This window comes from Cryptomeria japonica, chromosome 2 (assembly GCF_030272615.1).
Source record: "Cryptomeria japonica chromosome 2, Sugi_1.0, whole genome shotgun sequence".
In the NCBI taxonomy this organism is placed as follows: Eukaryota; Viridiplantae; Streptophyta; class Pinopsida; order Cupressales; family Cupressaceae; genus Cryptomeria; species Cryptomeria japonica.
In genome coordinates this window covers 545341893-545357230 of record NC_081406.1, presented here as the reverse complement: position 1 = coordinate 545357230, position 15338 = coordinate 545341893, and the positions used below count along the sequence as shown (strand labels likewise).

Here is a 15338-nt window from a genome sequence, read left to right as displayed (position 1 = left end):
CACTCGTTTGTCAATTTCCCCCTCCTGGAGAATACCTCTAAATCTTTCAAAAATCCCATAGAGACCTTTGGGTGAAAGGTCTTGCAACAAAGAACCACATTCTTTCACGAACCCAATAGCAACCTCTACACTATCATCTGTGGGGTTCTCTAGTAAAAGGGTGAGAAGTTCCAAGGCAATGATCTCATGTGCAACTTGTTGATTCACTAAATGAGCTATGAATTTGGCTACTGCTATCAGCATGTGCTTGTCATTGCGTTTGTATGCCCTCTTAAGCTGAAAAATAATTCTTCGCAAAAGCAGATTGCCAACTTCAGGAAATTTTCTATTTACCACAGCAACCAATGCAGCAAAAACATCTGTAAATCCAGGGGATGCCATTTGGGATTTCATACAAGACCTACAAAATAGACCCCCCCCCCACAGATGAGATTCTCTGCAAACAACTCTGGAATGATGTTCTTGATGTTAGATGCATTTACCTTGTTTACTAACCCATTGATACTCTTCTGAAGGGCATCCCATGTCATGTGCTGGTATTCCACACTGCTCTTGTCTTCCACATCTTTCATCATTTGAGCCAACTTAAATGGAGGAATTTAAACACCCCCACTTCTTCCAACACCCTTCTTAGCTCTTCTTACAGCACCTTCGCCATTCCCATTCTGAGATGGAGCAGACATAACACCAGAAGTTTTCACTTCCACTGCCTCTTTGTCCCTCTTGTTTCCAGAAGCCCCTTTACCACTTAATCCGTGCTTATTTCTGTACATAAACCCATCAGGAAGCATGAGTTTTTGCATATAAGCTCGCCCAAATATTTTACAGTTATTTTTCATCAAGATTCCCTTAGGAGCTGGCAAATCCTGCTTCCATACTTTAATTCTGTTTTCTCAAAGGACAATCCTAAAAATCCATGCATTGCAAACAACTTTTTACACCTTTGTTGGTTGTGGTGGCGTCACAGAGAGTTTACATCAATAAATGAAGAACATGCCAATGCTTTTAATGCAGCAGTAGAAGTCTATCTCTTATTCAATATCTCTAGTTAAACCCCCATGATCTTTTGTTGGAGTAGAATTTGTTATATTCTAGAAAGGGTCTTGTCCTTTGTTGATGGGATATTCATCTACCTCAAGAAATAACTATTCTTTTCTCCAACAAGAAGTGGAACTAAATGAAGATCTAGCACCATGAAATGAATCCTCAAAAGGATTACTATACTTAGTTTTGGTAGATAATGATCTGGGTAAAATACTAATGTGGCTTTAGGAAACATTATGTACTAGCTTAGCATACTCTAACAACTTTGGTGCGACATGCTACATCCAATTAAGTCTCCATCGGTATCTCTATTGTGTTTATGGATTGGGAATCAATGTACTCTTTTTATACACATATTTTACTTTCAACTGAGGAGGTTTGTATGTACTTACTTGTCTTTCGATTGTATCCCTATTTCAAGAATTTCTTCTATCAACAAATCATTTGTTGTAAGTTGTACAAGTGGAAGCTTGAACATGCCTTCCATGCTAGCCTTGTTGTTACGTTCAACACCATCTTGTGCAACAAATCTTTAGGACTCCACTATTTCATTGAAGAGTGAGTAGTAGGGACAATCTAGGACACTTACAGAGGTTTTGCAAGAGAGATAAATAGACCTAAATATTATGGCTTAATAATGATTAATAGGTAAACAGATAAGAAACTCTCAATATCAAAATGACTTTCTCAATTGTCTTTACTAGAAATGGATAGATATGCTAATAATGGCTTTATGATTGTATGTCAACTTTAGACTCAATCCAAGAAGAGCTAGAACTAATATGCGATATCTAGATTTATGATCTCTATAATATAACAATCCCATAATTATGTTTCCACGCATCTATACCACAACACAAACATCATGCTAGTGTTCAGCCATAGCAATTGATATCCTAATTATAGAATGTGAAATATGCACATAACTATGAATAAAGATTAAGAAAAACAAAGAAAGATGCTTATTGCAAACATAAATGACTAATGGACAAGAATTGAATTCATTGTAGATAGTTTTGAATATCAAATTCACTTATTTGTGTGCATTTAGTAACTCATGGACTTGTGGCCAACCATTTATCTCTTTCATAAATTAAACACTTATTAATAACATTAAATGGCTGAGTAATTATGTTTTAGTTGAAATTGAAAATAAAATATTTTATTTCAGGACAGCTCACACTATTCCCTATCATATTTTAGACTCTCAGTTTTGTTAGTAGTGGTTTGATGTCTTTGGAGCTAATCATTGCATTTCTTTAGTTACGTTTGCCAACGTACTCCCAGCCTGTGCCAAAATGGGAGCTTTGGAATAGGGTATGGACATTTATCAAAGCATAAAAGATAGAGGAATTTTGTCAGATGTAGTTGCAACTGCTCTGTTAGCATGTATGCAAAATGTGGAAGCATAGACAAGGCACGGGAACTGTTTGACGGATTGCCTCAAAGAAATGTGGTTTCCTAGACTGCAATGATTGTCGGATATGCACAAAATGGATTTGTTGAGAAGGCTTTAGAAACTTTCAAGCAAATGCAATCGGCAAGTGTAAAGCCAAATTCCACGACCATTGCTACTATCCTCCATGCATGTGCCAAAATGGGAGATTTGGAACAGGGTATGGACATTCATCGAAGCATAAAGGATAGAGGAATTTTATCAGATGTTGTAGTTGCAACTGCCCTGGTAGACATGTATGCAAAATGTGGAAGCATAGACAAGGCACGTGAACTATTTGATAGAATGCCTGAAAGAAATGTTGTCTCGTGGACTGCAACGATTATTGGATATGCAAAAAATGGATTTCTCGAAAAGGCTTTAGACACTTTCAAGCAAATGAAATTGGAAGGCATAAAGCCAAATTCCACAACCTTTGCCAGCATCCTCCCTGCCTGTGCAAAAATGGGAGCTTTGGAACAGGGTATGGACATCCATCAAAGCATAACGGATAGAGGAATTTTGTTAGGTGTTGTACTTGCAAATGCCCTGCTTGACATGAATGCAAAATGTGGAAACATGGACAAGGCTAGTGAATTGTTTGATACGATGCCGCAAAGAAATGTGATCTCATGTGAACAATCAACACGTGCATATACGGGAGGAAGGGATTGCTGCTACAAAATTGAACGCTCACTCCTCAATCACAGTTCTATGGTTTTACGAGATTAAACTAGGGCAATTAACCACCACATGTATATTTTTTGCAACATGAAATTAAAAACTAGGGCAATTTAAATCTACCTCCTGCGCAGGATTGCAAGCAATGCCACAAATGCCTTCGACGCGGGTTTGATGTTCTTGGGGGTTGAAGTCGCCACGGACGCCTACGCGGAATTGCAATGCACAAATGAATTCCCCTCTTTTTTTTTAAGTAATGGTCGTTATCGTCGGAATTACGACGAACTCGAGCACTTTTTTGAAAAAAAAGAAAAATCTCATTGATAATGCCTTCGTCGTCGAAACCAAATGGGAAATTGTTGTCAGAATGACGACGAATGCGGGCATTTTTTTAAAAAAAAATCAAATTTGGCCACAATATACCTTCTCCGTTGGAAACATCAGTCGGAAATCTAGTCCAAATGTATTAATGATGATTGTTCTAAAGTGGAGGATGATGAACTTGCTCAAAGCAAAGTTGTGCTTGTGGAGGACCAACCTCCTTCTCTTAACCCTACTCCTAATGCATCTCTTTCTATTCCTTCTAGTGATAGTGATGATGATAATAATAACTCTACTCCTCATGACTCTTCTTCCAGTGATGAATCCATTACTTCTAAAAGAAGACCTAAATGGTTTAAATCTTTAATTCAAAATAGTGAATACTTAGCTAGAATGGATAGACTTCAAGCTAGAAGAGTTAATTATTGTAATTATGCTTTAATGACTACTATTATGAATTCTAAAGATCCTAAAACCACATTGGCAAAAAGCAATGAAGGAAGAATATAATACTTTAATTTCTAACCAAACTTGGGATTTAGTTCCCTTGCCTCATGGTAAAAATATTGTTTCTTGCAAGTGGCTTTATAAAACTAAATTGAATGCTAATAGTCAAGTTAGTAAATTTAAAGCTAGATTAGTTGCTAGAGGTTTTTTTCAAATTGAAGGTTTAGATTATACTGAAACTTTTGCTCCTGTTGCTAAAATGCCTACAATTAAACTTGTGCTTTCTTTGGCTTCTAGAATGAATTGGCCTATTCACCAAATGGATGTTAAAAGTGCTTTTCTTAATGGTGATTTACATGAGGAAATTTATATGTCTCAGCCTCCTAGTTTTATTAAAGAAGGTAATGCACACTTAGTTTGTAAATTAAAAAAATCAATTTATGGATTAAAGCAATCTCCTAGGGAGTGGTATTCAAAGATTAATGCGTTCTTTCTTTCTCAAGGCTTTATTAGAAGTAAAAATGATCCTAACTTGTATATTAAACATAGTGAAGATGATATTATCATTATTATCTTATATGTAGATAATTTGATTCTTACTTCAAGTTCCAATACTTTGATTTCTGATATTAAGTTTCAACTTCATCAAAAATTTCAGATGATTGATTTAGGTCTTTTACATTATTTTTTAGGAATGCAAATTTGGCAAACCTCTAAAGGAATTTTCTTATCTCAAAGTAAATATGTTCAAGATCTCATAGATAAGTTTAACATGAATGATGCTCACCATGTTTCAATTCCTATTGAATTAGGCACTAAGTTAATGCTTGATATGCAAACTCCTCTTGTTGATCCTACTTTGTATAGACAATTAGTTGGAAGTTTGAATTATTTAACTCTTACTAGGCCGGATATTGTTTATAGTGTTGGTATGGTTTCAAGATTCATGTCTAAACCTCAACAAACACACTTTAAAGTTGCTAAAAGAATTTTAAGATATATTAAAGGAACTATTAATGTAGGTTTGTTTTATGATGCAAATTCTGATTTTACTTTAAACGGTTTTACTGATTCCGATCTAGGTGGAGATCCCAATGATGGGAAATCTACTTGTGGTTATTGTTTTTTTGTTGGTTCAGGGGCAATTTCTTGGAATAGTAAAAAGCAACAATCTACCTCTCTTGGATCCACTGAAGCTGAGTACAAAGGATGCACTAATGCTTCCAAAGAAGCCTTGTGGCTTAAAAGACTACTTGAAGATTTGGGTCTACCTCAACATGAACCAACTCCATTGTACTGTGGCAACCAAGGTGTCATTGCCTTGGCTAAAAATTCAGTTTTCCATACAAGGACAAAACACATTGCTCTCCAACACCACTTTATTAGAGAACAAATTGAAGATAAGCAAGTTTCACTCCTCTATTGCAAGGGGGAAGACCAACTTGCAGATATTTTGACCAAGCCACTTTGTAAAGAAAAGTTTCAATTTCATTGTAAAAATATTGGATTGCAACCCATTGAAGAGTTTGATGTAAACTCCCCAAGTAAAGCTTAAGGGGTGGTGTTAGAATATTTAATCTTTACTTGGCTTAGGTTTATTTGTATTTAGTTTAGGATATTCCTTTGGAATTCCTACATGTAATTTGTCCTCTAGTACATGTGTGAGGACAAGTCATTTCTTTTATTTTCCTTTATTAAAGAATATTAGATTTCCTCCATAAGAGGATGTGGACACGTGGCACACACATTTTATGAATGGTGGCATTCATAGATTTGGGAGTTACTTTGTAACTCCTCTCCTCATCTCTATTTAATAGATGTCTCATCTCTCATTTCTTCTTAATGACAATATTGTAAAGAGCTTCTTGCTCCCTCTCTCTCTCTCATTTTAGGCATTGCCTCATTCATAATAACACAAGGGGTTTTTCTTTGCTTTTCCCCTTTCAAAAGTTCTTGTGCCTCCTTCACATTTGGGTGATTGCTCCAAGGTTTCTGCATTTCTCTTGGTAACATTCACTTCATCAATAAACTTACTTGGATTTTATTTTTCTTTCCTTGCTCTTGTATTTTCTTTCATATATATATATATATATATATATATATATATATAATTAAATTCATGTTTTATTTGTTTTGTTTTCTTGTATAAATTGTGGTTGCGTAGGGGTTTCGCCCACACCGTGGGAGACCACGGCAGTGGGGAGCACCCACAGCATGGATGCACCCATGGCTATGGGTTCCCATAGTTGTGGGGAGCTCGACCCACAGACCATGGGTTCTCACGGCTGTGGGAAGCCCCACCCGAGTCCCTCCACGGCTGTGGGGCGCTACTCCACAGTATGTGGATATCACCTTTGTTGAAATTAGATGTATTCTTGTGAAATTAAATGTAATTAGATTCATCATATGGTTAAGTTTTGTTTAGGACTATTAAAATGTACACCTAATCATTTGAACTATGGTTTCCTTCTTGCAACATGCTGTTGACATAAACATGATAGCAAATGGTAATAGTGTGTATTGTTATCTTAAATGTTTGAATAAAGAGATGTTAGTTTTATTGTGCTAATAATAGGAATGAAATGAGCTATGATGGTTTTTAAATTGGGTTATTGAAATTAATAATGACTTGAATTAATTGTTGTTTAGACAAGATTATGTTCTCTTGGTATCTTAATTAAGATTGCATTCTTTTATGCTTGGCAATACGAGACCTTGTTATTGCTTGGACTCTTGTCCTTTATTATGGATTCATGGTCATGTTGTTTAAATATTTTTAGCTTCCAGAGGCTAGGTCGGAGATAGAGTTCTTTTGTGCATGTTCTCTTCGTCTTTGAATGTAATGAGTTTGGTGTCTTGCACAGATTCTTTGCTCCTTGTTGCTTTGAACCTTCTGGATTGTTATCATTTTCTAGCAAGTGAACTAAGCCTTGCTATGGTTGGAAACCTTGTCACCTCGAGGTTGGGTGTCTTGGCCTTATGATTTATCTTGGATTCCTAGGTGCAAGTCAAGGGGGAGTGGCTTTCATTGGGGGTCGGGACCCAAAGTGGTCGTCATCGTAACTCAATGAGAGTTTTGTAATCAAGTGAAAACCTAATTAATGAACTTGGGTGGGTAGTTAGTTCACATTGATAAAGATTAATTGTTGTCTCTTTTGCCCGCAAACACTCATATAGGTTTGGGGTAAGTAGAGAAGGTCTGGAATGGCGTCCACCAATCTTGTCCCTTCAAAAGGTCGGTGTGGTCCACTAGTGTTTGTATGGGGGTCGAGGGTCGGGAGAGGTCACCAGGTAATCCAATATGAGGGTCCAGACCTAGTGAAGACCTACTAGGGTAACTCATGACAACCTAGTGATGACACTCTTCCCTATTGCTACCTAGTGGTAAATTATGTTTTGTTATTCTATTTTGGATTGTTTGAGCCTTTGGAAGTTGGTGGTTTAACGTTTGAGACTACTATGATGTTACTGTTGTGAGCCTCGTGTATTTTGTCTTGTTGATTCTTTTGTGAGCCTCGTGTATTCTGTTTTGTGGAATCTCTGGTGAGTATAGCTTTGTTGATTCTTTTGTGAGTCATGTTGGTACCCTTGTATGTTTGCTTCCGCCTTGTGGATCTGGCTGATACCTCCTAGCACAGGGGATGGACCTTATGGTACCACATGGTTGGGTAGAGTGCTATTCGCACCCATTGGATTTTGGCTCTTTCTGCATCATGCTCATGGAGGCTCGTGAGAAGGTTGAAGACTTCTTTATGTATCATATTTATGTTTTCATCCCACCATGGGACTCTTGGAGATTGTATCATCTTGGATCCGTTGTAATGTATGTGATGATCTTATGTATATTCTCAAGCAATGTAATATGTATCATGTACCTATATTATTGAACAATGTTGTTATATGTACAGCCGTTCGTTGTTGGGTTTATTGGATGATGTTCAACCTTGAGTTCATCATTATGGGGGCCTTGAAGGCGGTAGCTAGTTGTTAAATGTGTATCATTATTCATCTTGATGTATGTAATTCTATGCATGTGTAATGTAATCTTTTTAAAAAAATAAAAATCGTGTTTCTATTGTTCTTTTTTATGTTTGTCCTTTGGGCCTCATAGTGGGGGCGTTACATCTAGGCTAAGACTCTTATTTCCACCATTTCACCTACAATGGTAGATTTTCACTTCTATGTGGATTTCATTTTCATCTTCATTTACTTGTACATTTGAGGAAGGATAAGAGAATGAAAATGCCATATTTTCTTGTTCAATAATTTAAAAAATGGTTAAGAAGGTTCAAAGAGGTAAATTTGGTAAATTAAAACATGATGGCTAGAACAAAATTATTGTGAACAAAGACCTCAACAGACATAATCCCGGTATGTTTGGAAACAATTTGTCATGAAATAGAGATAATTATGCCTACAATTGAGTGATAAATTGTTGTTGAAGAATCTTCAACCATTGAGTAGAGTATTGCTGCGAAAAGTGCCTACATCAAAGCAAGAGATCACTACCAAAATGATTGAACAGAGGATATGGGATTGAACAGAGGTTATGGGATTGAACAAGGGAAGTCCAAATGAAAGTAGAATAAAATAAAACTTCTACGAGATCAAAGCAACCAAAATCAAGAATTGGAATTTGGATGTTGGTCATCTCACCATCCACAAAGAAAATCTACGAGATTATGGCAGCAAGTACTCACTTTGTCATTTAAAGAAATTGAGTAGGTTGCCCTTGATTATGAGGAAGAGGTACAAGAGGAAGAGTGTAGCAACCTTAAAACTATTGAATGGTCTCTAATGAGAAAAAGAAATTTTAAGGTTGTTATGGAATCAAACAAAGGTCATGTATTAGAAGAAGAGCAAAAAAAAATTCAAAATAGCATTGATAGCTACAAAACAAGGATTTTATTGCAAGTACCAAAACAAAAAGTCAGTCCTTAAGATAAAAGTTAACAAGGAATGCAATTGCTACTAAAGATGTTTCTACTACTATTGCAAATAATATAACTATTGCTATAGAAGATGTCATTGATGAAGTTACTTTTGTGGCTATTACGGAAGACATACAAAATACATTAATGCATCACTCCAACATAGATGACAAATATACTTATCTCACTTTGAGAACAACCCAAATGTAAGGTCATTAAGCTCTTATCAAGGTTTATCCTCAATGTATGGATGAGAAAAAGAGATATCATTACAAACTAGAAAAAGAATGGGCTTCAACCATGAATAATGTGGTAAACAAGCAATTGAGAAGTTAAATACCACATACATGTCCGAAAGGATGAAACAATAGAATTGAAAAGGAAAAAGAACAACTTGACACTACCCTTAATATAACTTGCACTTTAGCCTTTAAATTATTCGCTTGTCAACAATTAGCAAGAATTTTATATTCTCTACCTTAAAGAGAAAAAATGCAAGGTTTAGTTAGAAATGATTTTACAACGGTAGCCATAGGACATGAGCTGCCCTAGGAATTTCTGTAATGCATTTCTGTCCACAACTCCAAAAGGAAAAAATATGATTTGTGAATTTTATATTCACAACTTAATTATAGACAATGACACACTTTGGAACCCAAACGCCTTTATGGGAGAGGTACAACTAAGAGCATGCATTTCCTTCCTAGAGAATGAAGAATAGAGCGATATGGAGAAGGCAAAGTATGTGTATGCTAAGAAACAAGTTAAAATTATGGTTAGAGGTGAGATTAAATATCCAAAAAGAGTACATGGCAACACAAATTTGCTCATGAGCAACAAATGGATTTTAAACAAAATGCACGTGGTGAGAAATGAATACCTACAAGAACTTAAGAAAGTACAAGTGATTCAAGTATGTTTAAGATCCCCCAAAGCAAGGTAAAAAAGAGTTGCCACCAAAGTTTAGGAAGCGGAAATGCATTGGTTTTTATAATTCTCAATCTGTTAGACCCCAGATCAAGCATTTTTCCAATTTCATCAAAGTTCATGGGATGGATTGGATAGACTACTTCAAATTCTTCCTTCTGGTTTATTTGAATGCTAATCCCTAATGTGCTTACTCTACCAGTAATTGATTAGAAGCTTGAAGAAGCAATTGTTAAGTCACTGAATCAATATCACAAAAAAAGGGAATATTGTGAAGATACAAACATCACATATAAAACAACTCTACAGCCTCACAGCCATGGTAGGCCAACCATTACCTTTAAAGCGTACAAGGAGTAAGATAGTAAATATAGAAGCTAAAAGGAGGAGAAGAAAATTTAGATTGCACGTAGTATCAATGGTGGGTATGATGAGCATCATAATTTATTTTCTTTAAAGATTAAAGCAATATTAATTATATTGTAGCAAACAACATTAGACATAAATAAAAATGTATCATGGAAACATGGGGAAAAAGGAGTGTGAGTTAAGGAAAAGAATATGCCACACTCCTTTTTCCCCGTGTTTCCATGATAAATTTCTATTTATGTCTAATGTTGTTTGCAACAACATAATTAATATTACTTTAATCTGTAAAGAAAACAGATAGATCGGTTATTGGTGAATCTAATCAAGTTACTCACCTTGCTATACTCTGCATTTCAATGACTGCTTTTGAATATGATGCAAAAAAATGTGTTTAAAAGAGCATAGAAATGAAAAAAAAAATGTATTTAGGGGCATAAAACATTTTACATGAGCACATGATGTGCATCAATAGCATTTTTTGGTATATCATGGACTTTGGTATATCATGGACTTCGTTAAGCACTAACCTGCAGACTCTATCAACCACTATGCCTATGGACTTCACTAATTGTCACCTAGCAGGCTAGCACACACTTTTTGTAGCCCTCATAAAGTGATTAGATGGTTATGGTTTGATGGCATGGATCCAACTAGACAGTTGGCACCATTTTCCATCTGAGTTGGCATAATATCATCGTTTAATCCATTTTTGGGCATATAAGTCGGATTGGAAACTGGATCTTCCATTGTCGTAAAAGAATATTTTATTTTAGCTTAACTTTCTCCCTAAGTTAAGGGGTTGATAAAAATCTTTTATCTTATTATGTACAGGGCTTTTGTTATTAATAAGACATTGTTGACATATAGGATATAACAATACTGTGAGATAATAATATAATTCTGCTTCTTAATACCTATATTAAAAGAATAAATCGATAATTTTCAATACCCTCCTTCCATTGAAATCTTTTGCAGCAATAGGAAGACTAGATACCTAACCAGGAAAAGATATTTCAAAAATTAATTGATGTGTGAAAAGCAGATTCAACCTGCATTATAGCAGAGATTGTTTCAATTTTTTGTATGGTTTACAATTGAATCTGTTGTGTGGTTTCTCTGCACCAAAGCCTTTCATACAGAAACACTCCCAAATCATACAGCTTTCTTGTCGATTGCAAGCATACATCACCAGTTGTACGTTTCTTTGCCACTGACCTTAACATGATATTCTTGAAAAGCACACAAACTAGGTTTTAACCACCAAGTTTTAGTGTTTTTAAAAAACAACACCCTTCTAAACTTTGCTTGCCATCCAACTGAAGCAATTAACGATTAAGAAGTAAGTGTACTGGAACTCACAGAGGATTTGTTAATCTAAGATGGATGAGCATTCGAATCCTAATGCAATTGCAACTTCAAATTGAAATTTGGGAAGAATAACTTTTGTTAAACTCAACAAAACATACGCATACATTTCAATACCCACATGTGATATTCTCGCTTTGTATAGGAAGGGAAAACAAAGCCCATATAAAACATGTGCAACTGAAGACCAGACCAGCTTAACTCGGTTGAAGGAGGGAGATCCGAGTTGACTTAACCTAAGTCATATTTTTGTCTGATCGAAGTTTGATTTTATACAAACTAATTCACTGTACCCATTGAATTGACAAATGCCTGAAAATTCTGTCTAAACCTGGTGAATTTGCCAACTGTTGATATTCATATAGCATGCCAGCTCATTCAAAAAATGCAAATTAAATTTCAGAAGCACCAGCTTCTCAATTATTTTCCTTTCTTGTTGGGCTTTGGGCAAGAAGAAGTTAGATCTGCAATGCAGTTATTACTGTTACACTCACTAAAATTGAATTGAACTCAACAAACTAACTATGTGTTTATGCTACAGCTTGTATCATAATTGAATGCAAATGAGTAGAGATCAACTTCTAAATGAAAGAACGGCAAACATGTGAAGTTTAAACTGGAAACAAATTCTGCAGAGTAAAAAATAATCGGTCACATGCATCGTGAAAATGTCAGACTCAACAAAGAAAGAGTAAACACACCCGTCTGCCAATCCTTGTCATCACTCTCCCACTGAATTGATGCTACTAAGGTTATCCATTACCGTTTCTCACCAAAGCATATTTTTCAAAAGGCTGATACTCAAGATTAAATTGGTGTCTTTATGCAAAGACGGGCTAAGAATATCTCTGGAGCAAAACCACAGACATACAAAGAATAATCTGCAATAAGTAATTTTGCACCTACCTTTCTGACACTGTGCATCATGATCAATGCATGACTGTACTGTAAGTGTGGGAACCATCATGGCACTATAGAACAGCAATGCTCTTGAAGTTGAGACATAATCAACAAATGATAAACACAAACCCTGTAAAATGCAAGCTAGCAGTTGTTCTGCAGCATAATTGCATGTTTAAATTGACTTGAGGAACTATTCTTGCATAATCTTTTTCATTTGAATAACAGATTTAAGTTTCCGTGCTTCAGCAGTGTAACAAGATTTCTTTAGATCATTTAAAACAGCCCGCTGAGCTGAAGCATAGAAAGTAATGTTATTTACTATGCAGTTGAGCAGAAGATTATAAGCATGAAGGACTCTTCCTGTGTTGCAAAGACCATGCAATAAGGAGGTATATGTAACACAGTCTTTCTCATGCATGTTATTGAATAGATCAATGGCACTATCCACTCTGCCAGCTTTACAAAAACCATCAATTAATACATTATAGGTTACAAGATTTGGGTCACAGCCCATCTTTATCATTGCATTAAAGTGCCTATAAGCTGCATCCATATCACCGCTTTTACAAAGCCAATTAATGATTATGGTGTTGGTGTAAATGTCACCAATCAAACCCTTTGACTCCATTTCATGTAGCAATTGAATGATTTTATTTTGTTCACCTGCTTTGAAAAAAGTGTTGATCATTGAATTATAAGTAACTAAGTCCACAGCAATACCAGAGTTCAACATCTTTTCCATACATGCATAAGCTTCTTTAAACTTACCCATTTTAGATAAACCACTGATTACAGTACAATATATAAACACATCATAAGCATAGCCATTGTTTTCCATCTCTGAATACATTACGAACGCCTGCTCAAACTCGCCTGATCTAAAGCAGCAATTCATGACTGTTGTATATGTAACAATGCTGTGTGCATAACCCATTTTCCTAACCTCCTTTAAAATAATCTGTGCATCGGCTACCATTCTAGCCTTGCAAAGTCCATCAATAAGTGTGTTGTAAGTGACAATATCTGGAGAAAATCCAAGTTGTCTCAATTTCCTAAACAATCTAAGAGCATCCATTGCATTGCCAACCTTGCAGAGTCCATTTAGTATAGTATTGTATGTTACGGTGCAGGGAACCAAATTTGCCTTTATCATCTCATCCACAAGCCTGTTTGCCTCTTCCTGCCTACCTGAATTGAAGAAGCCGTGTATCATGGAATTATAACTCCAACGATCTGCGGATATTCCCTTGTTCAGCATTTCTTCGAAAACTTTCAATGAATGGGATAGCATTGACTTTCTGTTGTAAGCAGATATCAAAATATTGTAACTAATGACATTTGGCTCACAACCAGTTTCCCTCATTCTACTCAAAATCAAATCAGATTCCTCTAACCTATCTGCCAGACAAAATCCAGTCATCAATGAATTGTATGTGACAGTATTTGGAACATGACCCCAAGCTATACTCTCTGATATAAGCATTTCTGCCACTTCAAGCTGCCCAGCTTTGCAGAGCGCATTGACACAGATATTTAGAAGTCGAATACTCTTACTATTTTTCTTCAACATGTCACTCAGAATGCGATAAGCCTTATTGTTCTGCTTTACCTTGCAAAGCTCTCGGACTAGTAAAGTGCAACATGTTGCACTGGGAACAAACGCTGGAATTTCCCTATATTCTACTAATGCTATAGCCTCTTCAACTTTTTCCTGATTCAAGAGCCCAATAAGTAGCAAATCGAGGAAAATACTATTAGGATTCAAGCCATCTTCGAGCATCTCGGAGCAAAATTTCGAAGCCTCGGTTAAAAAAATTCCTTGAACAAGAATAGCAAACAAGTCATCATATGCCTTTTGTGGAGGCCTTTTACAAGCAGCGTTTTTCATCCGTCTAAATTCATCTAAAGTCCTTTCCGGACATTTCAGAAATGCGGAGCATTTTACTGAAAGCAGAAAAGCAGTATCAGATGACTTAGGGTTTTCTACCATTTTATACAGTAGCTTTTCAAAATCATTAAATCTAATCAAAATTTTAACCATAATCTGATAAAGTTTTGTGCAATGTATTTTCCCACTCTGCTGTTCTGTCAACACAAAAAAACTCAATGCCATATCTACATCTTTCTGTAACGTATAGAGAACTTGCCTGATAAAAGGAGGAGAAAATGTAAACCCTAGCCCCTGCAAAGCTGCTTCTGTCTGCTGATCGAAAATTTTGCAATCCCGGAGAAGTTTGAGAACCTTTCGAACATTCGAGAAAGAGGGTATTCTTGAGCGTGCATTGGGGTCTTGAACCTGAGATGTTTCGCGTATTGAGACGGTAAAACACATTTTTTGTTGAGGAAAGAAGTAGTGAGCACTGCAATGCGAACGAACTTCCGTAAAATTTCTGGGGTCTAAAACAGCCATGTTGATAAGCGATCGAAGGAGACGTGCAGCCGATCGCATTGCTCGGAAATGAAAAAAGAGAAAACCTTCATAGCCATCTGAGGCCCAAGTTTAGCTTAAGCAGGTGTGTCACATTCTGCTGCTTAAGGGGGCTAAATTTTGTCAGCAGGAATGATAACAAAACAAGATGGTAGGGCAGGATAAAAAGCCTTATATATTCCCCGCACGAGATAAACTCCATGGAGTCAACCTTAGAGAAGGTAGCTAGCCTGACCAGAATTCTGCTAACTTTCTTGGCGTTGTAGAGGAAATTCATGTAGTCTCAATGATCTTATCGCATTGTAATGGTTGGATTTTCATGCTAACTTCTATTTAGTTTTGGATTTATTTTGAAAGTTTTTGTTTTGTTTTGTCTTTTTTGTTTTGTTTTGTTTTTTTTTTATAAATATTTTTTGGTTTAAGTCTATGAATCAAAAATTAGGATCATTCTTTAAGTTGAAGGTCTAATCAAGTATCAAATTAATTG

General features: G+C 35.9%; 1 protein-coding gene across 1 annotated transcript; it reads right to left on the bottom strand.

Moving 5' to 3' along the window:
• Positions 1-12125: 12125 nt before the first annotated feature.
• On the bottom strand, positions 12126-15120 carry LOC131052342 (putative pentatricopeptide repeat-containing protein At4g17915). Its single transcript, XM_057986986.2, has one exon. The coding sequence runs from the start codon at positions 14870-14872 to the stop codon at positions 12614-12616; it is 2259 nt and encodes a 752-aa protein (XP_057842969.1). The 5' UTR covers positions 14873-15120; the 3' UTR covers positions 12126-12613.
• Between the last annotated feature and the right edge of the window lie 218 nt (positions 15121-15338).